Source organism: Schistocerca nitens, chromosome 6, assembly GCF_023898315.1.
Source record: "Schistocerca nitens isolate TAMUIC-IGC-003100 chromosome 6, iqSchNite1.1, whole genome shotgun sequence".
Classification (NCBI taxonomy): Eukaryota; Metazoa; Arthropoda; class Insecta; order Orthoptera; family Acrididae; genus Schistocerca; species Schistocerca nitens.
The window spans coordinates 367,790,108-367,816,495 of record NC_064619.1 but is presented as its reverse complement, the minus strand read 5'-3'; the positions used below and the strand labels follow the sequence as shown (position 1 = coordinate 367,816,495).

Here is a 26,388-nt window from a genome sequence, read left to right as displayed (position 1 = left end):
GCTGACGAGCCACGGATGCAGTCCATTATGGCTGCTGTAAAATTGTTGTGGGACTGAGGAAACCTGATGAAACAATTGGAGCCCACAGAAGTCGTAGTCAATGGTCTTCTGTTTTGTGGACTAATTAATTTCTTCTTCATTGTAATTGTGGTAGAAGGATTTAATAGTTGTTTATTGACTACTCAAATTTTCCTAGAGATTAAGATTCTTTATTCACCATTGACCACCTGAGGTGGAATAGGCAATTTACATGGATATCATATAACATTTTCCTTGAATAGTACCTTAAAGCTAAATGAGCATTGCAAATAGTGCCCACAGGTGATAACATACACCATAACATAAGATAAATACATTCACTGACATCACATAATGAAATCCATAAAAATTAATGTCAATTGATTTTATATTCATAAATTCTGTTATATTGTAAAAAGGTTCTTAAGTTGCAACACTCTCAATTACTTGTGCACTGTACATAATCTTGACTTTTGACCGCCATTGCCCAGGGCAACAGCTATTTGTTTAATAAAGAAGCCTCTGGGAAAAACTGTTAATTTCTTCATCTTACCAAATTCTTGTTATCCTTCCAGCACAGAAATTTTCTGGTACTGTCACAGTTACCACAAAGAGGTATCCTCTCAGTATTGTGTGTTATGTTATGTGCTGTACTAATGAATAAATTTTCTGTTACCGTTGATTACTAATTGTGACTTTATGTGTTTAAACTGCAAAGTCATTCTTTGGCAAGATAATGCTTATGATTGAAATGTACTTACATTGTAAACAATCATTTCATTATGGGTTTTTATGTTTTTAGGTAGACTTGGACACGAGGAAAATGACTGATCACAGAATAGAATGGATAAAAGAAAAAGTTCGTATCTTTTTTGGCGAGTCGGATGACAGTCTTTTTAATGACCTGCTCAAGCGAAGTGGAGTAAGCATTTTAGAGAAATTTAGAGCCTTCCTGGATGATGATGTTCTTGACCCAAATATTTTGGAACAAAGATTGTTGCTTATTTATAAGACTTACTATGACAAAATCATTGAAGAAGAAGTGTTAGTTCCAGAAGTTGGTAAGAGATACTATTAAATGTGTCCTTCTGTAAACAACAAATAAGACTTCTCTTTATGAATAGATTTTTCGTAGCTACATTTCTAAATAATAGTTTGTTTTCAAGGAAAAAATGTATGTTTTCCTCCAAAGAAGTAGACTCTTTGATATCTATAGTTAATAGTTAATTGGCTTTATTAATATAAACTGCAGTATTTGTTGGTTTTTTGACAACAATAACCAAATCTGATAAGTGAAGTTTGAGTTTTGTGAATTTTGTTTTTTTGTAAAATGAAAAGGAGATGGATGAAGAGAAAATCATTTCTATTTGTAGGTGGTGCATTTCTTGAGTTTTTCCAAGCAAATACAGGCAGGGATCACTGTATTGAAGTCGAGATTAAAGTAAAGGCTTCATCACCGATAAGAGGTACCAGAGGTAGAGATCAATCGGCATACACTGGATGAGGCTCCATGCAAAGTTCCTGGGTGCCCAGATGTGCGATTAACTGAGACAGATTCATTGTGTGGTGAAGTTAATGAGAAAACACAGTTAGCTGCCTTCTTCGTATTCAGAAATCTCTCTCACTGTGTTGACCTACAGGCAGGATTATTAGCGTACTCAATTCTGTTCCATGTAATAATCTTTCAGGGCACTGCAAATGAGGTGAAAAAAATGTTTATTCTACACACATTCCTCACACACAAAGAAAGAAAATATGTTGTGTGTACATGTGTCCGGAAACGCTTACTTTCCATGTTAGAGCTCATTTTATTACTTCTCTTCAAATCTTATTAATCATGGAATGGAAACACACAGCAACAGAATGTACCAGCGTGACTTCAAACACTTTGTTACAGGAAATGTTCAAAATGTCCTCTGTTAGCGAGGATACATGCATCCACCCTCTGTCGCATGGAATCCGTGATGCGCTGATGCAGCCTTGGAGAATGGCGTATTGTATCACAGCCATCCACAATACGAGCACGATGAGTCTATACATTTGGTACTGGGGTTGCGTAAACAAGAGCTTTCAAATGCCCCCATAAATGAAAGTCAAGAGGGTTGGCGTCAGGAGAGCTTGGCCATGGAATTGGTCCGCCTCTACCAATCCATCGGTCACTGATTCTGTTGTTGAGAAGCGTACAAACACTTCAACTGAAATGTGCAGGAGCTCCATTTTGCATGAACCACATGTTGTGTCATACTTGTAAAGGCACATGTTCTAGCAGCACAGGTAGAGTATCCCGTATGAAATCATGATAACGTGCTCCATTGAGTGTAGGTGGAAGAACATGGGGCCCAATCAAAACATCACCAACAATGCCTGCCCAAACGTTCACAGAAAATCTGTGTTGATGACGTGATTGCACAATTGTGTGCGGATTCTCGTCAGCCCACACATGTTGACTGTGAAAATTTACAATTTGATCATGTTGGAATGAAGCCTCATCTGTAAAGAGAACATTTGCACTGAAATGAAGATTGACACATTGTTGGATGAACCATTCGCAGAAGTGCACCCATGGAGGCCAATCAGCTCCTGATAGTGCCTGCACACGCTGTACATGGTATGGAAACAACTGGTTCTCCCGTAGCACTCTCCATACAGTGACGTGGTCAACGTTACCTTGTACAGCAGCAACTTCTCTGACGCTGACATTAAGGTTATTGTCAACTGCATGAAGAATTGCCTCATCCATTGCAGGTGTCCTCGTCGTTCTAGGTCTTCCCCAGTTGCGAGTCATAGGCTGGAATGTTCCGTGCTCCCTAAGACGCCGATCAATTGCTTCGAATGTCTTCCTGTCGGGACACCTTCGTTCTGGAAATCTGTCTCGATACAAACATACCGCGCCACGGCTATTGCCCCGTGCTAATCCATACATCAAATGGGCATCTGCCAACTCCGCATTTGCAAACATTGCACTGACTGCTAAACCACGTTTGTGATGAACACTAACCTATTGATGCTACGTACTGATGTGCTTGATGCTAGTACTGTAGAGCAATGAGTCGCATGTCAACACAAGCACCGAAGTCAACATTACCTTCCTTCAATTGGGCCAACTGGCGGTGAATCGAGAAAGTACAGGACATACTGACGAAACTAAAATGAGCTCTAACATGGAAATTAAGCGTTTCCAGACACATGTCCACATAAAATCTTTTCTTTATTTGTGTGTGAGGAATTTTTCCTGAAAGTTTGGCCGTACCTTTCTGTAACACCCTGTATATACACATTCATGAGATTTGAGGTTAATACACAGTTATTCCAAAACTGTTGTGCTCAGTTAATAAAAATTGGACTAAAATGTGACTTGCCCAGGAATAATATTTTCTTGACCACTGCAGAGATAGTTATACATTATGTAAAAGGTCCATGTTCAGCAGTTTTAGAATAGAAATGAAAGATGAGAGTGATATGTCTGATATTTTCAAATCTAAATGGATGGATTCCTCACCAAACTCTTGTCTTATTCTGTACAGATGTTCCTTGAAATATAGTATTAAGATATAAATACTGTTTCAAATCTCATAGTTTTTGGTAAAAAAGAGAAGTTAGAAACAAATATAAAAGACACTTTTTTAAAATAACTTTTAATTTCCAGTAAAAAAACCTCCCAGTCCACCAGAGCCTCCCATTCCAGAAGTTCAGGTTGAACAACCTGATGTGACCAAACCTGAAGAAACAACATTAAAAGGAAAGAAAGGAGGTAAAGGTGGGAAAGGCAAGAAGGGGAAAGAAATAGAAGTCAAACAGGCAGAAGAAGAAGGAGAAGGAGAAGCAAAGGAGGAACAACAGGGAGAACAACAGGTACATTTTTAAAAAGAAACGTATGTATGAGATCCACCCTTTGTTTTAGGTTTGGAATAAAACACAAGAAAAGGAACACAGTTGTCTGTAGTACACAAAATAAACCAATGGAGATTACACTTACTCACGCGCGTGCGCGCGCGCACACACACACACACACACACACACACACACAAATACATGCAGTTTTTCCTACAGAATCTAACAGAATGTAGCTGACAGCCTGAATCTACAAGAACTAGCATTTTTTTAAAGTTCTTCTATAAATATCGTACTCCAATTTTGTGTACACCTAATATCATAGCCAATTAAAGATCAGATAAAAAAAGACTTTGTGTTCATACACTCATGTTGAGAAAAAACAGAACATCTAGAATGACTAGAGACAGGACATGCAGATTAGTATGGTCTGAAGAAATGATTAGCATTTCAGTCACCTCAGTTCGGCATGTGACCTTTTGCCTAATAGGCACAGGGTCCACCATTGGCCCTTGTTCCATGCATGATGGCATCAGTGTGAATAAGACGTGAAAGATGTCCTGTGGTTTAGCCATCCGTGCTGCACTCACTTGGTCCCAAAGTTCATCTGTGGTGGTTGTCATTGGGTCACAGCAATGTACCTGTTGTTTCACTATATTCCACACATTTTCGATTGGCAACAAGTCTGCTGATCTGCCAAGCCAGGGCAAAAGGCTGACATCCTGCAACACAAAGAATGCATGTATTTGTGCAGCAGCATGTGGTTGTGCAGTGTGTTGCTGAAAAATGGCATCTGGGGTGTTGTGGAGAAAGGGTGTGGTTACAGGTCACAGGATGTCATTCATGTAGGTCACACTGGCCACAGTGCCCTGGACACTCACCAACTCTGATTTTTGGTTGTACCCAGTGGCATCCCATGCCATAAGGCATTGAGCTGATGCTGTATCTCTTGTGAGAATGCAGTCACTATGATGCTTTTCCCCATGTCTGTGGCAAACCAAAATGGCAGCCATCATTTTCAAACAGACAAAACCTAGATTCATTCAGAAACACCATCTAATGCCATTCCTGTCCCCAGTGATGATGTTTCACGCGCCATTTCTGTCTAGCATGTTTCTGCACATTTTCCAAAGGTGGATGACATGCACGTAACCCATTCCGCATTCCGTAATAAACGGCGACAGACCGTAACTCCTGATAGTGTATGATGTGTTCCACTGTTCCACTGTTGCCACCAGAGCCAAGGAGGATGCAGATCTGATCTGCAATGCCATTCAGATGAGGTGTTAATCTTTGCAGGTGGTGGTCTGGGTGATGCAACCTGACCCATCTCATGATGTTCTACGACCTTCCATGAACCATTTGGCACACACCTGCTGCTCTGCTGGAACACTTTGTCCAATATGAGCAGCAATTTCCCATATGGATGCATCACATTTTCTCATGCCAATAATGCACCCTCTTTCAAACTCACTGATTTGATGGAACAGTTCGCACGTATGTGTGTGAGGCATCCTGCATGTCTGCTCAAGTCACACTGATCCATTACTTTCAGTTTATACTGTCAACAAGAGCTGCAGGCACATTTTACTGATAGGTGGTATTGCTCATCAATATTAATGTTGGCCTTGAAACTGTGGGCTGACATGGTTCAAATGCTAATCACTTCTGCAGAACATACTAAGGTACATGTCCTGTGAAAATGAACGTCCTATCTCTAGTCATTCAAGGTGCTCTGTTTTTTCTGAACATGAGTGTACAGTGAAACCCCGCTTGTACACTTTTCAAGGGACTTAAAAAGAATGATGTAAAAAGTAGGAACATGTAAAATGTGGGAAATAACATTTCAAGCTGTAAAAGTGATGTATAGGCTATCCCCTTGCATTTTCATACTTAATGTATGATATATGTTCACAATAGGCTTCAATATACTTGTTTATTATCTAGTAAAGATGTATTATCTAATAAAATTCGCTGATGTAACTGGAAATGATAACTGTCTGGGAAGTAGAAATATTAGTCTCAATTTCATGCATCATAATCAATGTTTCTGGAATTGTTTAAACAATGAAACACTGCACCAGCTACATATTTTTTCGTGCTTAGCATGAGGTATTTTGAGAATTTTTTCTCGTTGTGAAGTGCTACTATTACAATTAAGTATTTTGTGTATGTGGTGTTCTGCATCCCTTACACTGTAGTCATCTTTTTGAGGCTATCCAGTACTGTGCCTCCTCAGTTATGTAGGAAACCACGTACCCACAAACTATCACTCACATTGGTTGTTTGTGTAACATCACAAAAAATACATACATAATTACTACGCTTGACAATGAGAATAAATTATCGAAACACGTTTTGCTCAGTATGAAAAAATTCATAATTGGCACTGTTTAAATAAAAAACATTTGAGCAACACAAAGTGAATGAGGATGTCAACTAGTGCTGCAAGTGGACAAATGATGAAACACACTAAATATGGTTCAATAAAGGTGTCACAGTGATCACAACAATTATGAAACTGTGCATGCACAGTAGACACAGTTTGGAAATAGTTGCGATTGGTCATGATATCCTTATCCAAACAGTGGCAGGAGATAGAGCATGGTTGGTTGGTTTGGGGGGGGAGCAAAGGGACCAGACTGCTACGGTCATCGGTCCCTTAGAGCATGAATTATGCCAACTTTTACATGTGCACTGGTTCAGGTCCACTTAGCAGGGCACCCTGCTCTCAAGACACTTAATCACTTAATGTTTGTCAACACTATTTAACAGCCAACACCATGCCAGCATAATTTTACATAGGTTTTTTCTTCACAAACATTTTTTCATAAAGCATAAACCACAGGAAAATTATAAATATGTTGATGCAAAATTGGATGCGAATTAACTTTGTGGACCTAGGAAATTTGACGGGAGTGATAAAAAATGTCATAAGTGGTGGGAAAACATTAACTCTGGTAACATTAAAATGGGGTTATACTGTATATGAAACTGTTTGTGAAGTACATATTATAGCTAATAAATAATTGTCAGCTAAAAAATTATATCTTGTCTACGTACTTTTGAAAAGCATATTCTGTTTGTTTCATATTTTTTGATTGTTATGTTTAGATTTCTCCTAACTAGGATCCTTGTCTGTTTCAAGCTTGCAACTATAGTCATAATGTTATTTTTTGTATGAGGGTAGTAATGTTGGTGATATTGTAACATCTGTTCTGAGAGTCTGTAAGGAGTACAGTCACTCCTACCAGATAAACACTACCTTAACACATTGGCCTTGCTGATCATACTACATATTATTCCTAAGTTTTAACCTGATTCCTAAGGAAGTGTGTCATTCTGTACTCCAAACTTTGTGCGTTTTGCATCATATGTAGAATAAGGGAAGGGAACTTGCCTAGCTAAACAATGGTGTTACCGCAATAGTTTGTGTGAGTGGGTTTCCGTGTGATTGTATGTGTGCATGTGTGTATTTTCCGCTAGAAAAAAGAGCCAGAGTTTGAAAGATAGTGAACACTGTTTTTTGTCAAGTGTGTCCATGCACCACAATACAGTCTAGTGCAGGTGAGTGATAGCTTTTCCAATATTTTATATATTGTTCTGTCCAGTAATTTCCATTATTGTTTTACACCCATATCTTGTGACAATAGTTGTGTGGCTAAGCCTAATTACATTGCTAATTGCTAGTGGACATTGAAATTTGTAAGGCAACAGTTACTTATAACACTTGCCTAAGTTCAAACTAATTTAATGTGGATGCAGGTTAAACTTAATACAGCCCAGTGGTTGTAACACAGGTTTGGTGATACTGATAGTGATGGAAATCTCTGCAATATTTATTTCACTTGGCTGAATATGTACACCAGTCCATAGATGCTGAAGTATAACCTCACTCTGGAAATTGTACATACAGAGATATTCGACTTGCACAACTGCAAGAACAGTCTGCTTTATTATCTGGCAGAGTCTGTAAATATACCTGTGCATCCAGGATAACATCGGTTAAATCAGAACATGATGATCTTATGGCTGCTTGGGCTTAAATCAGCCACCTAGCTGGTCTACGCTGTGGTTTCCTTGCTGACAATGCCCTCAGTAGATGTCGATGTAATGACTGCTTCTTCAATTGATGCATTTGACTTGATTGCGAGACTTTATTTGATGCATTTGTGCTATAGCAAGAACAAACACAATTTATGGATCATGGTACTTTATAGAGAAACATGTAAGATGCAGTGAAGTACAGGTTGTCCGTAGCACTGAACATATTGACTGAATAACAGTAATAAAGGTTACAGAATACACTGAGCACTCATTTGTGATTGCTTAAATAATACTTTTGCTTTGGCAGCTCACTAGAGTGCACCAGGGGGCAGACCCAGGTGGCCTCTATAAGTGGGCCTGTGAACCATATAGCTGTGCGGTCTCTGAAATCGTCAAGAGTGAAGATACATCACCTCCTTCTAGGGGGTGGGAAAACCACATACGTACATAAAAATACTAGGCACAGAAAAATACATGGTGTAGAAAAAATGCATGGTACAGAAAAGAATCCTCTGGTACTGAATGGTAAAACCACATATGTACATAAAAACACTAGGCACAGAAAAATACGTGGTATAGAAAAAATGCATGGTACAGAAAAGAATCCTCTGGCACTGAAAAGCACTGGTAGTGTGGGAAAAAAAGTAATGATTTCACTAGGCACAAAGATTATGAGTCACAAAAACACCAATGACAGAGCTGACATCCATGTCATTGCCCAGTGATGGTGACTGATGCAGCATGTGACGGGTAGGCACTGGTGATTAAGGGCAGAAGTGATGAGGGGGTGGGTTGGCGTGCCATCCCCGCTCTCTTGAGAGGCCATAGGGCAGGATAGGATAGTGCCTCCATAGTGATGTCCTTGTTGAGGTCAACAGTTGGCACCAGAGACGTCAGCGGGGGCGTCAGAGATTATTGCCGCACAGGGCCTAGCAACACAGGTGGCATCAGGGGTGTGGTGTCGAGGTCAGCAGGGGCTGCACTAGTGATGGCCATCGAGGGGTGGGGGCAGAGGCAGGAACCCCAAACAGTGCTCTGCCGGCAGCGACCTCTGCTGTGGTATGAATCAGACTGTCTGCAACACAGTAACAGGAATAGGCAGCACTGGGGGTGGGGCAGGCAGTAACCCCTCCAGAACAGAACCCACCGTGCTGGCTAAAGCTGGTCAAAGTGATGCAACATCCACCCATCAAGAGTGCAGAAATTGCATAGGTGTCAGCTCCATAATGGGAGGAACCCAGTTTGGCCTGCGGTCAAAAAAATTAGCACTGTCAGGCACACTCAGCCGGAACCATCATGGAGCCAATGGATGCAGCATTGGATGCAGCAGGAGAAGGAGTTAGTGTATACATTCCGTTCAAATGCTCTTCCAAGTCTTTGCTGTATCTGTCATAATTACAGTATTACTGGCAAACCTCAGAATTTTGATTTCTTCTCCTTGAACTTTAATTCCTTCTCGAAATTGTTCTTTAATTTCTTTTACTGCTTGCTCAATGTACAGTTTCAGTAACATCTGGGATAGGCTGTAGTGCCTCAAGAATTTCGACACAAATTCTAGAGACCCTCCACTTTCCATTGTCTCGAACACCTGATGTTTTACATATGAGCGTGAGAAACGGGAGAGTGTCTACCTTGTGCCAGTTTTCTTTGTGTGTAGGGTGGACATGTGTCAGGAGAATGCCACAAGGTGAACGATTGATCGGTGCGGGCAAGTGGTTGCCTCGCTTGTCACAGAAGTTACATGACCTGCACTAGGAGCAAGCGTGCCTTACTCCATGATGGTGCTACATCAGTCATTATTGTGAACAGTTGAATTGTGTTAAAGGAAAGAAAAGACACTTACTTTTACTTACTTACGGACTCTCTAGAGTTGTGGATGGTGGACTTGTGAGAACCTTGAGATATTTTTGGAACTGTATTTATTGTAAAAATAAACAATAGTTTCTGATGGATCAGGAATCATTGGAATTACGAAATATGATTCACTGATGTGAAACTGTTATGTGGTGTTCTGTTTGTGGAAGTGAAATATAGAAGGGTTGATTTAAAGGTATCCTGTGTATACACAATCATTTTAAGAGTAGAGAAAATTCCTCTAAACAGCATAATATCTTCAGAGAAGAAGTTGGGCAGATCATCATAGCTGACTATCCCGAGAAGAAGATGAGCAAAGCAACTCCAACTAAGTCCAGTGATAAAGGGGATGTGTGAATCTTGCACACCAGCACCACATTGCTTCCTCTAGTTGCCAGGAACTGCCAGTACATGGCGACTGTGACATGACTTGTTGGACTCGCAGTCAAGACACGTTTACGATTTTGTGAGAAGAGGAATGGTTATTAAACCAACTCTCTCATAAATGTTATAAGTTTGTATATGTGATCATTAGATTACGGAAAATAAGAAGATATTATTTTGTGCCACACATCTGACGAACTGCCAGAACGTGGCAACTGAAGCGATCAGAACTCATAAAGGAGGAATTTTTTTAAAAATAAATTGAGACAAGAAGATATTGAGAGTTGCCATAGCAGCCAGTGGTAACAAGACTGAGAAACTGTTTCAAGTAATTGCTTAGAGTCTAATAAACCAAAGGAAGAAAGTTAAGAATTCAACACAATATAAAACAAGAAAAAGTAATAATGTCAAGAAAATGGAGAGAAGATCTCAACTTTTTGACTAAGGAGTTTTTAGTGTGGGGAGGAAGTGTTTCTCACCCACACACATCGTGCCTACGCTAACACCGTAAGCAGCTGATGTCGATGCAGTAACCAGCTACCCATGGTGATGCAGTAACCAGCCGTCAACGCAGTAACCCCCCACCATTGCTGACTGCAATGGCTGCCACTCACCAGGTCCGCTTCCTGACGCCGACGCCGCAACCAACATTTTATGCTGCCAGCACCTGTGCTATACACTGGTGCCGATTCTACACCTTCTCGCTGATGCAGCATATAATTCTACTTTACTTAATGCCATGTTACCTAGTAAAGTGGTAATTGTTTTGTGTGGGGAGACTTTAACACAGATTTTAGTGAGAAGTATTGGTCTGTAAGCAATCAAGTGAGGTTGAATACCAGATCCATGGGATCCAGGTGGTATCACATCCGTCACCAGTGTTAATGGGCGGAGTGACGGCCGTCGGTTCCTGAGTTGTTTTTGGTGTTACTTCCACATTAGTTTTCCTATTCCAAATTCCCTTCAATTCTTCAACTATTCTGTATAGTATTCGTAACCTCTTAAACTATCCTATCTTGTTAGTATTTAAGTAACTGGATATGACTACAAGATTGAGACCTATTTAAGAGAATCACTGATGAACAGTGATCTCTAAACATGGAATGAAACAAATAGAAAATGGTACTATTCAAGCAAAGTAATAGCTAGACGTGATAAACTGAATGGAGTACTTTAGGTGTTTATGCAAAATAGTATAAACTGAATGACTAAACAATTATGTTATTGTAGTGTATTATTTACCTTTTTTTTAGAATAATTTTATACCTTTTGTGAGATGTAAAGTAAATGGAAGGATTTGTATCACTTTTGTAAAGGGTGGGTAGTGTAGGTGCATACATGACTAACACTACACACATACCACACCTTTCAAATGACCTTCGCAGACAAGTGTAACTGATTCTTCACTATTTTCTGTTCCATAGGAGTTGCTAAGATCTTTCTTCGGGGGTTCCAAAAGTGAAGGTGAGAATGTCCGTTCTGCAGGAGACTTTTAACATCATACCTTCTCCGGCTTCTCAGTCAAGTACCGGCAAAGTAGGGATCCTGGGGAAGGGGGGTTTCCTGCCTTTGAGGCTATCTTCTTTCACGTCTTTGATCTGAGCAGCTATTTCTATTTTTTCCTTTCTTACTTCTCATCTTGAGTATCGGTCTATCTTTCCCTCTTTCCATGTGCATACACTTCTATCACTGAAGTCCTTCTTATTCTCTGTGGTTTCCTATAACCTTCAACTTATTTCATGTAAGTAGGCTGAAGAATCAGGCTGCACGAACACTCATTGACATACACACAAGGAAACACAAAGACACAAACAAGAAAAGTATAGTTTGAGAGCTTGTAAGAACTATCAGGTATTGTAGGGGGAAGTACGTGCACATGGGAAAGCATGAGCACATGGTATTATAGGTGATGATTCTACATTGACTAATTCTAAAAATATATATGTATATAAATAAGAATGACTTGACAACTTGTTGATTAGTGGAACTCTTTGATAACCTAAGTAAAGATGATATACCCTTTTGATAACTTAAGTACATATTATAAGTAACGAATGGGATATAGAGGTACGGTAGAGAGGTTGAAAAGTAAAGGAGGACTAGGATACGAAAGGAAGTATTAATGAGCAATATTGGAGATTGAAGTAGATTTTGTAATTTTACCGGATAGTATGTAGTGATACTATACATGAAGATGTATACTAGGGCGATGAACCATGGGGCCTACTCACAAAGGAGAAAGAAGGGGGGGGGGGGGGGGGAGAGCACACCCAGCTTTTAGTGAATGGAAAAGAGGGCAGATAGGCAGACCAAAGAGAGGTTGACCTATACTGTGCGGGCAGGGGCACCAAGAAGGGGATTGACCTGTACCATAGAATATAGGAAGAAGAAAGGGGCATACCTACCAGCCTACCAGAACAGCAGGAGAAAGAATACCCATGGATTCAACCCATAGTAAGTACTGTTTCTAAGGGAAAAATGGCGGTATAGTGATAGAAATCACATATTTGGTAGGAATTATTCTGGTAAGTTTGAATTCTTAATGCCTTTAGCATTATTAACATTTATGATTGTTGGAAAGAACAGACTCATAAATTTTCTCCAGAGTTCCTCCAGACCATAGAAAGCTGTATAGGATAGTACTAGTCTGTCCAAACAAAGGAAGGAGTAGTATAAAGGATTAAGGGTAAAGGATAAAATGTTTAAGGGTCCATGACACCTGGACTTTATGAGTGGAACTGAAAGAGGAAGCTTATTTTGTGAAGTTCAAGAATTTATGAAAAATACATATATATCTATAATTATGGAGTAACTGAATATCTCACAGAGGTGGATTGTTATTAAATATGATGTCAATGTACATATTTAATATGTATAAAATATCAAGTGTTCGAGCTAAGGGGAGGGATATGTAGTGCCTCAAGAATTTCGACGCAAAATCTAGGGACCCTCTGCTTTCCACCGTCTCGAACACCCGATGTTTTATGTACGAGTGTGAGAAACGGGAGAGTGTCTACCTTGCGCCAGTTTTCTGTGTGTCCAGGGTGGACGTGTGTCTGAGAATGCCACTAGGTGAATGGTTGATCGGCGTGGGCAAGTGGTTGCCTCGCTTGCCACAGAAGTTACATGACCTGCACTAGGAGCAAGTGCGCCTCACTCCATGATGGTGCTACATCATTCATTATTGTGAACAGTTGAATTGTGTTAAAGGAAAGAAAAGACACTTACTTTTACTTACTTACTGACTCTCTAGAGTTGCAGATGGTGGACTTGTGAGAACCTTGAGATATTTTTGGAACTGTATTTATTGTAAAAGTAATCAATAGTTTCTGATGGACCAGGAATCATTGGATTTATGAAATATGATTCACTGATGTGAAACTGTTATGTGGTGTTCTGTTTGTGGAAGTGAAATATAGTAGGGTTGATTTAAAGATATCCTGTGTACACGCAATCATTTTAAGAGTAGAGAAAATTCCTCTAAACAGCATTATATCTTCAGAGAAGAAGTTGGGCAGATCGTTGTAGCCCACTATTCCGAGGAGAAAATTGGCAAAGCACCTCCAACTAAGTCCAATGATGAAGGGGACATGTGAGTCTTGTATACCAACACCACATTGCTTCCTCTAGTCTCCGGAAACTTCCAGAAGGCCACAACCCTATTTCACACCATTCTGAATTCCTGCTTCCATATCATGCCCTGTTATTGTTGTGACCAGATGAAACTACCTTTGTCCTGCCACAACTGTGGTTCTTTGATGTCTGTGAAAGGAAGCTCATCAAACTAGAACACATGAAATATTAGTTAACTTTATTACATTAATGAATAAAAGATTTATTTAACTTTGACACACTTGTTTGCCATTTAACTTTGACACACTTGTTTGCCACAAGAGCACTGAATAATTTACAACTGTCATGGACTAGCAAAGCATCACTAGGTGCACTAATTAAAAATTTTTCTCTTCCAGTACAAAATGCAACCTTTGCTAGTGCACATTTCATCACAAACTTATAACTATTTGTTGGTCCTAGACAAAGATGTTGACTGCTGTCGCTGAGTTCTCGAACTTGGCAGTGCTGAAAGGAAGGCATGGTGTTTCAGAGCATTTCTTGTATGTTCCCGTGGATTGCAATGAGACCTTACTAATGTCTGTGGTATCTATTTGCATTGCTGACTTTGATGCGGTACTGCAATCTCTGGATGTGCCACACTTACTTTTCAGTTAATCGCTGGAAGTTTGTTGTGTTCTAGCTACACCTTCATATCCCTGAGCCTCATCCATTTCTGACTGAAGCAAGAAGTCAAACTTATTTTTCACATTCACTTCAAAGCTGTTAGATGAAGTCCTATACCTGTCCTTTCTATTACCTGTTGCCACTTCCCACCTCACTATACCTTTTTCCTTCCTGAACCTTGCATATCTTTCCTACCCTCTTCTAATGCAGTCTGAAAGGCACCAATTTACCGCTCGTGTTCCACTATCTTCCTGTCCTAAAAAAACCACTCAAGAGTGTCATTTACTTTCCCATTTCCCATGGCACAACAATCAGCCCAGGGGAAAAAACTACAGCATCTATCACACCATACCCCAGAACTAACAATTCTCTGTAAAGTCAGACATTTTTCACTCATGGTAAAATAATAACTTAGTAAGAATAAGACAATTAAGGCATAGACAATATGTACTAAACTAACTTTTTACAATTTAAGTAACTTATCTTTATGAGGGGCCAAAACTTGCATATCTCGCTTTGTGCAGGACTGTCTAATGGAGCAGTGTAGAACTTATCAAAGAGGGTGCCTTATGCTTATTGGCAGCTTATGTATATTGTCAAACACAATATTCTGAGCATCCATTTTCTCAAGTGCAAGCATATACCACTTACAAACCATGTCTCACTTTTCATCTAGTGTGATTATTGATTGCAGTTATTTTTGTGTATACTGTTATAGGCTAATAGGTTCATGTGAGTCATTACATTTTACGAGACAGTTGGGACCATTTATCTTCCGGAAGAATAAGTACTACATCAGTAACAATGAGCATCTTTATGTTGCAGGCAGACCAGGTCCAAGATGAGGAGGAACAAAAGACAACAGATAAAGGAGAGGAAGGTGCAGAAACAGTGGAAGCCATTCCAGGTGGTACTGATTTGCAAGATCAAGCTCAGGGTACAAGTGAGGAACCTGAAAATGGCACTCAACCTACAGAAGGTGTACCTCAAACAGAGGAACTTCATATTCAGCCATCCGAAATGACAGCCAGAGCAACCGAATCTAGGGTGAAATCATCGGCTACCAGTACAACATCAAAACTTTCTCGCACTCACAAACGCCGTGCAAGTCCATCTACACGTATGTAATACATGCTTAAAAGAAAATTAATTTATAAGAAATGCATGCATTTAAGATAGGATGTAGTAAATCAGCATCAAAACTGAAGTGTGGAAAAGGATTGGAATTAACATTCATGATTAAGTGTTTGAAGTGATTTTCTCTTTCCTCTAACAGCCTGTCCACATTACACTTTATTTTTTATCTTCCTTCTGTATCCCTTTCTTATGCTGAAACACTTTTTAAATCTCTGACAGCTACAAACAAAACATGATTTTCTAATTTGTGTTTGTGTTAGCATGCTCAAGTCATTCTTGTTTCAACAAATCGTAAGAAGTCACTGCTTGCTTAAATATTGTTGACCTGAAATTTTTTTGAAGACTCAATCTACGATATCTACTCTGAGTGCTGGGCCCATTTTAGTTTGTGTGTCATTGAATCCCTGCTAGTATTTATATCTCTTTCTGAGTTTATCTCATTCTCATAACTGTATGTCTAAAGATGTGAAAACATTTACAAGTGAATGATTATTATTTAATAAGTGAGGAAAGTAAAGCATATTCACAATAAGTCCTGCACATCAAAGGTATTCGAATTTCAGTAAAATTCCTGAGCAAAATTGTTATAAATTATGATCTCTATTTTCCCATCTAGAACTTGAATCTTGAGTTGATATGTTTTATCAGCTATTCAACTTCCACTTGACCCAAAACAATTTCACATTTAGCAGTAAGTAAACTGCAAGCTCCAGATGGTTCTAAAATGCAAAGTAACAAATATTATTCTGTGTAGAGAGTATGTCACTGGTTACCAAGTAGAAGAGGCACTTAGCAACAGGCAAACAAATGGTCATAAACTGTCAAGGTTTCAGATAAAGACCTTATTTGAAGTCCAAATGTTTTCCAGTTCGCACTTTCATCCACCATCCACTCATTCTCTCCCTCCCTCCCTCCCTCTCTCTCTCTCTCTCTCTCTCTCTCTCTCTCTCTCTCTCTCTCTCACACACACACACACACACACACACACACACACACACGCACACACACACACGCGCACACACACACACACACACACACACACACACACACACACACACACACAGCAACTGTTGTCTTCTACTGCAAGGACAACGACATGTTATTTCAGTGTAGCATTTCAGTGTAGCACTTGTGACTGACTCTGTCTCATAGTGACAAAACAGTGTAAGTTATGACGTACTGACCTGTAGTTTAAATAAATTCTGTAATAGAATTGAATATCTGCCAGGTTGCCAAAAAGTCAGTGGAACAATGTATGTAAAGACTGATAGTGGCACCAAATATAGTGTCCAGCCACACCAAATGAGATAGGAACTGAAATTGAGGTTAGCAAAGCAAAGGCAGAGATGCTTAACTTAATATTTGAATATTTCTTTACAGAGGAAAACCCAGAAGCATTGGTGGGATTTAAAACCTAGGAGCATTGGTGGGATTTAATACTTGCGACTGAAAAGAAGAGTGAAACAGATTATTACTGTCAGTGGCATTGAGAAACAGCTTAAGTCACTAACACTGAACAAAGCTCCAGAGCCCAAAGCAATCCATAACAGATTATGAACTGCGAAGTTGATCTTTTAACTATATTGTACAGCAGACCAGCAAATACAAAACTATGCCCAGTAGTTGGAAGAAAGCAAGGAAGGGTAGTAAAAATGATTCACGGAACTACCATCCAGTGTCCTTGATATTCATTTGTTGTAGAATCTGAGAACATATTCTCAGCTCAAACATAATAAGATATCTCAAAAAGAATGACTCTCCATGACAACCATGATGGATTCCGAAAACATCTATCATGTGAAACCCAATGTGCACTTTTCTCGGGTGACATACTGAAAATCATGGGTCAAGGCAGGTAGGCAGATGCAGCATTTCTCAGTTTCTGAAAAGCATTTGCTCAGTACCACGTTTATGCTTATTACCAAAAGAACGATACTATGGGGTATCAAGTGAAATTTGTGAATGAATTTAGGATATTTTGGTGTGGAGGACATAGCAAGTTATCTTGGATGGTTAGTTACTGACAGATATAGAAGTAACTTTGAGTGTGTCCAAGGGAAATATGATGGGACCCTTGCCATTCATATTGTATATTAAAGTCATTGTGGACAAAATTAACAGTAACCTCAGGTGTTTGGCAGATGTGCAGATATCTTACTGAGTTATAGTCTTGAAGAAATTGCACAAATTTTCAGTCAGATCTTGATAAGATATCATAGTGGTGCAAATATTGGCAACTTAATGTAAATGTTCAGAAATGTAAAACTGGACACTTTATAAAACAAAAAAGTGGTATCCTGTGATTATAACATCAATGAGTCACAACTGGAAAGAGTCAGTTCACACAAATACATGGGTGTAACAATTTGTAGGGGCATAACATATGCTCAGTTATTGATAAAACACTAGGGAATACAACGAGTCTATAAAGGAGACTACATACAAAACACTCCTATGACACATTCGAACGGAGATCTTAAAAGAACTGAACTGGCAGACACTTGAAGATAGGCACAAACTATCCCATAAAAACGTAATTGGAAAGATCCTAGAATCAACTTTTAAGTGATGAATGACTAATTACAGCATCACAGATTCATTTAAGCAATCATTCTTCCTGAGCTCCATATGTGAATGGAACAGGAAAAAGCCATTATTATGGTGCAATGGGGCATACTGTCTGCCATTCCCTTCACAATGGTTTGCAGACTATAGTGTAGATGGGATATGGTCATTGTAATCAACTGTGACTCTGACTGTCAACAGATGACCACACACTATTGGAATACAGTCCTGAAATTATTTGCAGATATCTAAGCTGTAATCGAAAATTATACAATGTGGAATTGTGACTGAGGTGTCTCTGGGCAACACTCACCAAATTAATGATTAATTTTCCAAAGATGAAATAAAAGTTCTGCGTGTGAGTTCTTAATTGGGAGAACATCAACTAATAATGCCTTTCGCTCCCTGTATTTTACCCCTGCCACCTTCAGAATTTGAAAGAGAGTATTCCAGTCAACATTGTCAAAAGCTTTCTCTAAGTCTACAAATGTTAGAAACATAGGTTTGCCTTTCCTTAATCTAGCTTCTAAGATAAGTCGTAGGGTCAGTATTGCCTCATGTGTTCCAATATTTCCACGGAATCCAAACTGATCTTCCCTGAGGTCAGCTTCTACCAGTTTTTCCATTCATCTGTAGAGAATACGCGTTAGTATTTTGCATCCGTGACTTATTAAACTGATTGTTCAGTAATTTTCACATCTGTCAGCACCTGCTTTCTTTGGGATCGGAATTATTATATTCTTCTTGAAGTCTGAGGGTATTTCACCTGTCTCATATATCTTGCTCACCAGATGCTAGAGTTTTGTCAGGACATGGCTCTCCCAAGGCCGTTAGTAGTTCTAATGGAATGTTGTCTACTCCCGGGGCCTTGTTTTGACTCAGGTCTTTCAGTGCTCTGTCAAACTCTTCACACAGTATCGTATCTCCCATTTCATCTTCATCTACATCCTCTTCCATTTCCATAATATTGTCCTCAAGTACATTGCCCTTGTATAGGCCCTCTATATACTCCCTCCACCTTTCTGCTTTCCCTTCTTTGCTTAGAACTGGATTTCCATCTGAGCTCTTGATATTCATACAAGTAATGATATTTAAATGTCTCAGAGTGAGTATCCAAAAATAGTTTGCAGCATATACAAATATACCAACAGAAAAAAAAATGCAGCATCAAGGAGTTGTGTGATATAAATGAAAGTTGGTAGGCCTGTTTCTACATCTGAAAGAAGTATCTGTTCAGATTTTGTGCCAGTTGCACAAGAGTGATGCTAGTAGTGCCACTATGAGGATGCAAATCAGGTTTACTTTAAATACACACTATAACAGTTGTGAATGTTACTTACCTTTCAGACTGGACATGGTGAGTTGATGTTAGTCAAGAATGCATTTAAGGTGACAGATGCCATTATCAACAGCTCACTAAGTTTGAATGAGATCATATAATAGAGCTCTGAGAAGATGGATGTTCCTTCTGCAATATTGCAGAAAGACTTGGCAGGAATGTAGCCACTGTACCTTTTTGCTGGCAGTGGTGGTCGTGGGAATGAATGGCAACAAGAAGACTGGGCTCTGGATGGCCACATGGCACTACTGAGAGGAAAGACTATAATGTTAGATGTATGAATCTGGCGCATTGTACTGCATCTGCAGCAGCAATTTTAGCAGCAGTCGGCACCACGGTGACACAGTGAACTGTAACAAATTGGTTACTTCAAGGACAGCTCCAAGCCAGACCCCTGTAGCATGCATTCCACTAACCCAAAACCACTGCCATTAGCAACTTCAGTAGTGTCAAGCAAGAGCTTATTGGGGGGCAGGGTGGAGGTCTGTTGTGTTTTCTGATGAAAGCTGGTTCAGCCTTGGTGCCAGTGATGGACATGTGTTGGTTAGAAGGAGGCCAGTGGAGGGCCTGCAGCCAACCTGTCTACCTGCTAGACACACTGGACCTACATCTGGAGTTATGGTTTGGTGTCTGATGGTAGGAGCACACTTGTGGTTATGCGACGCCCCAACTGCCAATTTGTATGTCAGTCTTGCGGTGTGACCAGTTGTGCTGCCATTCATGAACAGCATTCCAGGGGGTGTTTTCCAACAGGATAACACTTGTCCACCTACAAATATTGTGACTCAAGAGTGTCAACATTTTGCCTTGATCTGTGCCCAACCGAGCACATACGGGTCATCATTGGACAACAGCTCAAGCATCATTCACAACCAGCATTAACAACTGTCCCTGTATTGACTGATAAGTGCAACAGGCATTTGACTCCACCCCACAAACTGACAACTGATGCATGTACAACACAATTCATGCACATTTGTATGCTTACATTCAACATTCTGGAGGTTACACCAGTTATTAATGTGTCAGTTTCACATTTGCAATGGCTTATCTTGTGCATACGTTAACCTGTGATCTTGCAGTGTTAATGATATATGTTACCTAAACAAATGTATTCTGTATTGAATCATATTATTGTTTTCTTTCTTTTCATTTCTTATATATAAGCTATGTGTAAACTGAATGAGGTATAAACCAGAGACACCGCCAAAAGTAAATTAACGAGTTGTTTTGTGGCAAGGATAATGTTTTGATACAGTGTTAAATATCTGTACAAAACAAAGTAGGAAATACGTTCTTCAATTTATTAATTCATGTATCTTCACCCCTTTGGTTTCGAGAAGTGGTAGCATACAAATGTATGCTTGGATCTGTTGTACCAGCATTGTTAAAAATGTGTATATTAACAGTTCAATAAAAGTAAAAAGTTATTAGAAAAGGGATATTTATTCACATGGTTATAAGTTCAATTCCTATTCGTTCATCATTCCACTTGCTGCTGAGATCCTGCAACAAGAGGCTCGGTGCAGACAAGCATAATTAAAGCCGTATCTGGAGGAGCATCCCTGCCTCTACATTGTCACACTCAAGACTAAACACAATGGAATTAATGTGAAGCTAAAGACTTGCTTGGCACCTACTGAACTTGGTTTACTTATACTAAAAATATTGTGCTTTGTGTGTTTAAGATCTCATAGACAGATTGACAGTTTCAATGGTTGTGGTGATTATTTGGTACCGCACTACTGGAAGCAGTATTATGTAATGCAAATTATGTTTATTGACCTTGAATGTAATGATATTCAAGGACTGTTGATATTGGTATCAGTTAAAGTTCACCCAAGATTGTGCGCAGATTCTTAAATTACCTTCAAAATTTTCTCAACTGTTCTTTCCAATCAATTTTTCCAGTTATGGAAGCAATTATTAATCCATTTCCACATTCTTATTCAATTCTAGAAGTATCATTACTCTGTGTTAATTAGTTTTTGGTGCTGTGATTTTTTTTCTGCCAGTGTACATACAAGCATATACTTTGCATCACAACTGTAACTTTGCTAATTGATTCATCATGCTGATGATTTGATTTTGTCTTTCCTGTGTGATTGTCTCATAAATTAGCAGGTGGGAACCTTCTCTGACTCAGCATTGTTTCTTATCACCCACCTGCAGTCAGCTTAAGCTAATTCATCACTGGGATAATGATGCAGGTCAGAGCAATGAATCAAAATTTGTACTGATGTTGAGATTCAAAGCCAGGTTTCCCACTTGCTAGGCAGATGCACTAGTGTTACACCACACTGGCAGTGCACCTACCACAACTGCATGGACTACCCTAGTACATTTCTGTCCGTTGTGCCAAATTCCAACTCATGCCTAAGCCCATTGCTGTTCCCCTTGTAAACTTGCTACATTATTGCCGATGCACTCCAATATTGGAATAGCATCTTAGCAATGAGCAAAATGGGGTTAATCCTACCTCTGCCTCTGGTGCAGATGATACAAACTGTATGAGAAAAGTAATGAGATTCATTGTTTATCTACAAAAGTTTTTATTTTTTCCCAAACAACGATATTGTTTGATTCAAATTAGTTCTCTTCTTCAAATGGTAGTGACTTTAATATGTTGGTCACATTATTTTGAATGTTCCAGAGAGTCCAAAATAACTTCCTTTTACGACCTTTTTCAATTTTGGGAAAAGAAAAAAGTGACAGGGTCTTAGATAAGGAGAATAGGGAGGCTGTGGAACAACAGAAATGCCTTTTGAAGTCAAAAATGTCGTGATGTTAGTGGCTGTGTGACATGGAGTGTTGTCATGATGCAGCATCCACTTGTCTGCAATGTCTGGTCTCACTCGATTCACCCGTTTCCTGAACTTTTCAAGGACATTTTTGTAAAACACTTGGTCAACAGTTTGTCCTGGAGCAACAAATTCTTTATGCAAAATACCTCTACTGTCAAAAGAGAAAATCAGCAATGTTTTGATCTTGGATTCGCTCATTCAAGCTTTTTTCGGTCGAGGAGATGTCTGTGTCACACTCCTCACTTTGTCTCAGGATCGTACTCCAAAATCTACGATTCATCCCTGTAATCACACAACTGAACCATTCACGGTCATTGCCAATCCTCTCAAGAATATCAAAGCACATGTTTCTTTGATTGTCCTTCTGCTGAGTTGTGAGGTTTTTCGACACCATTTTGGCACAAACCTCTGGCATGTGCAAAACTTGGGTCAAAATTTGCTTTTTAACAGGTACCACATCATCCTTATTGTTAAATGTCAGTCTGATCTCACGAGAGCATGCACTCATTCAATTTTTTTGTCAGTTTTTGAAGTTGAAGGTCTCCAAGGGTGACACAAATTCCTCAAGTTTAACACAAAACTTGATGGCATAACATTACTCTAAATTCCACTGGTCTATTTTTTAACAAACAACAAAAACGCAACTGCACTGATAGCACTCTCAAAAATCACTTGATGGCTGTATGGAGCTGAAAATCGGACTGAGCTTCTCAAAGGGATGGAAAAACCGGTCTACACAAGTAGAACAGCATAGCATTGCCATATCACTTGCAGTGTTGTTGGTTCATTACTTTTCCCACATACCTCATATGTTAATCGTATACAGTTGATGTTCCTGAGGCACACTGAGTTTCATTTTTATTTACGATAATGATGTATATGATTAATATATCACCTATGACTGAAGTATAGGCAGGATTAACCACATTTCATGCATTGCTAAGGCGATGTTCCAGTATTGGAGAGCCTTGACAATACCGACGTGAGTTTAGAACAGGAAGAGCAATGGGCTGAGGCGTCAGTTGTTATTTGTATTAAGGAGGGAGACATGCTAGGGCAGTCCATGCAGCTGTTATGGCTGCAGTGCCATTGTTGTGTAATGGCTAGTGCAGCTGCGTAGTAAGTGGGAGACCCAGGATGGAATCCCACTGCTGTTACAAATTTTGATTAATTGCTTTGGCCTATATCATTGTCTTAGAAAAAGGCAAGACTCAGTGTGTCTCAGAAATATAAACTCTGTATGACTCATCCAGTCAGTTTTGTCCAGCTTCATTTTTCTCTCTGCTGAATTCTAATCCTCCACTCCGTGCTACTTTAACTTACTTAGTTTCTATCTTTCATCTCTTTTATGATTTAGGTTTTTTTTTCTTTCTTTGTCTTTGGCTTCATCACTAAGTATTCTTTTTTTACTTTTCTTTGCCACCAGTTGTCTTTGTCTCATCTGACCTGCAGTTTGTTTCCCTTTCATTTCAGATTTATTGATTGATCTCACTGATACCTGTAACTTCTAAAGTCTCAAATCTCATATGTTAATGGCATGTCCTGCCCACATTGTCCTGCTGTCCTTGACACAGCATTGCCTACTAGATATGGATTCTTATCACACGTTGTTGTTGTGGTCTTCAGTCTAGAGACTGGTTTGATGCCACTCTCCATGCTACTCTATCTTGTGCAAGTCTTCTCATCTCCAAATAACTACTGCAACTTGTATCCTTCTGAATCTGCTTAGTGTATTCATCTCTTGGTCTCCTTCTACAATTTTTACCCTCCATGCTTCCCTCCAGTACTAAATTGGTGATCTCTTGATGCCTCAGAACATGTCCTATCAACTGATCCCTTCTTCTTGTCAAGTTGTGCCACAAATTCCTCTTCTCTCCAATTCTATTCAGTACCTCCTCATTAGTTACATGACCTACCCATCAAATTTTGAGCATTCTTTTAAAGCACCACATTTCAAAAGCTTCTATTCTCTTCTCATCTAAACTGTTTATCATCCATGTTTCACTCCCATACATTGCTACACTCGATACAAATACTTTCAGGAAGGACTTCCTGACACTTAAATCTATACTCGGCGTTAAAAGAATTCTCTTCTTCAGAAATGCTTTCCTTATCATAGCCAGTCTACATTTTATATCATCTCTACTTTGACCATCATCAGGTATTTTGCTTCCCAGATAGCAAAACTCACTTACTACTGTAAGTGTCTCATTTCCTAATCTAATTCCCTCAGCATCACTTGATTTAATTCGACTACATTCCATTATCATCGTTTTGCTTTTGTTGATGTTCATCTTTCAAGTCACTGTCCATTCTGTTCTGCTGCTCTTCCAGGTCATCTGCTGTCTCTGATAGAATTACAATGTCATCGGCAAAGCTCAAAGTTTTTATTTCCTCTCCATGGACGTTAATTCCTACTCCACATTTTTCTTTTGTTTCCTTTACTATTTGCTCAATATACAGACTGAATAACAGCAGGGATAGGCCACAACCCTGTATCACTCCATTCTCAACCACTGCTTCCCTTTCATGCCACTCAACACTTATGACTACCGTCTGGTTTCTGTACAAATTGTAAGTAGCCTTCGTGTGTTTTACTCCTGCCACCTTTAGAATATGAAAGAGAGTATTCCAGTCAACATTGTCAAAAGCTTTCTCTAAGTCTACAAATGCTAGAAATGTAGGTTTGCCTTTCCTTAACCTCTCTTCTAAGATAAGTCGTAGGGTCGGTATTGCTTCACATGTTCCAACATTTCTACAGAATCCAAACTGATCGTCCCCAAGGTCGGCTTCTAACAGTTTTTCCATTCTGTAAAGGGTTCTTGTTAGTATTTTGCAGCTGTGACATATTAAACTGATAGTTCAGTAATTTTCACACCTATCAACACTTGCTGTCTTTGGGATTGGAATTATTGTATTCTTCTTGAAGTCTGAGGATCTTTTGCCTGTCTCATATGTCTTGCTCACCAGATGGAAGAGTTTTGTCATGACTGACTCTCCAAAGCTCATCAGTAGTTGTAATGGAATTTTTCTGCTCCTGGGCCTTGTTTTGACTTAGGTCTTTCAGTGCTCTGTCAAACTCTTCATGCAGTATCATATCTCCCATTTAATTTTCATCTGCGTCCTCTTTCATTTCCATAATATTGCCCTCAAGTACATCGCCCTTTGTAGTGGTTCGGGATTTTTGTAAACATCCCAACACACCATTTGGAAGCTGTCGACAAGAGATGTTCATGAGTAAACTGAATAAGGATAAATGTAGTTGGAAAGGGAAACTTGTGTTTTTTCCTTTTTTGTATGCAGTGAATGTGGAGCAGTGGTGGAGCCAGTGAGAAGGGGACCAGTAAAAATGGTATTACAACCACTGGTTGTCTGGGAGTTATTTGTGTCATGGTGCAGAAAGTGCCTGAATCCAAGAGACATGGAGTAAACAATGCACCAACAGTGGCATAATGAACATTGAAGAGCGGGAGGTTTTTTTTTTTTTTTTTCAGTTTTTCTCTCAGGTCCTACTGTATGCATGAACAGATGTTTGAATTTATTCAAGAGAGTGGTATTACTGTAGCAATTGTTAGTTGTGTTGTGAAAAGTAATAATGAAAATGTTGGGCAAAATATACCCCTGTTTGTGAGAAATGTGACCATTTATTTAGTAGAGCAATAGAGAGAACTTGCGGAAGCATTCCTGGGATCTTCACCGCAGTTGGCTCTACAGGGAGGTGACGTGGAAGGATCCAGACACACACACACACACACACACACACACACACACACACAAAAACTGCTAGTACTGGTATAAGACCCACCACAAATCTTACAAAATAGACAATAGCAGGAAAAGAAGGAAAAATACACCCCATCTTGTATAGACCCTCTATATACTCCTTCCACCTTTCTGCTTTCTCTTATCAGATACATTTTCTTATTTCCTCTCTTTTACTGACTGATGAGCCATTTGATTATGACAATTAACAGTTTTATTACCTTACTCTTGGTGTGTTACTTGGCTGCTAATTGAAAGTAAAATTTTTGCAGTCTTGTTATGGGACACCCCCCCCCCCCTCCCCCTGCCCCATCCACACACCTCTCCACCTCTTTACACGTCTCACTGAGTGAACTGTCTTTAGCCAATCTTCATGTTGAACTGCTATCTTCTCAGCCATAATTTTCG

General features: G+C 39.4%; 1 protein-coding gene across 1 annotated transcript in view; it reads left to right on the top strand.

Annotated features, from left to right (window-relative positions):
- The first annotated feature begins 841 nt into the window (after nucleotides 1–841).
- The window catches only part of LOC126263364 (dynein axonemal heavy chain 10), a 1,742,213-nt gene continuing 1,716,666 nt past the window's right edge, over nucleotides 842–26,388 (top strand). The window contains exons 1-3 of the mRNA XM_049960456.1: nucleotides 842–1,079; nucleotides 3,665–3,769; nucleotides 15,203–15,493. Of these exons, the coding sequence (XP_049816413.1) occupies nucleotides 842–1,079; nucleotides 3,665–3,769; nucleotides 15,203–15,493 (634 nt within the window). The remainder of the gene's footprint in view (nucleotides 1,080–3,664; nucleotides 3,770–15,202; nucleotides 15,494–26,388) is intronic.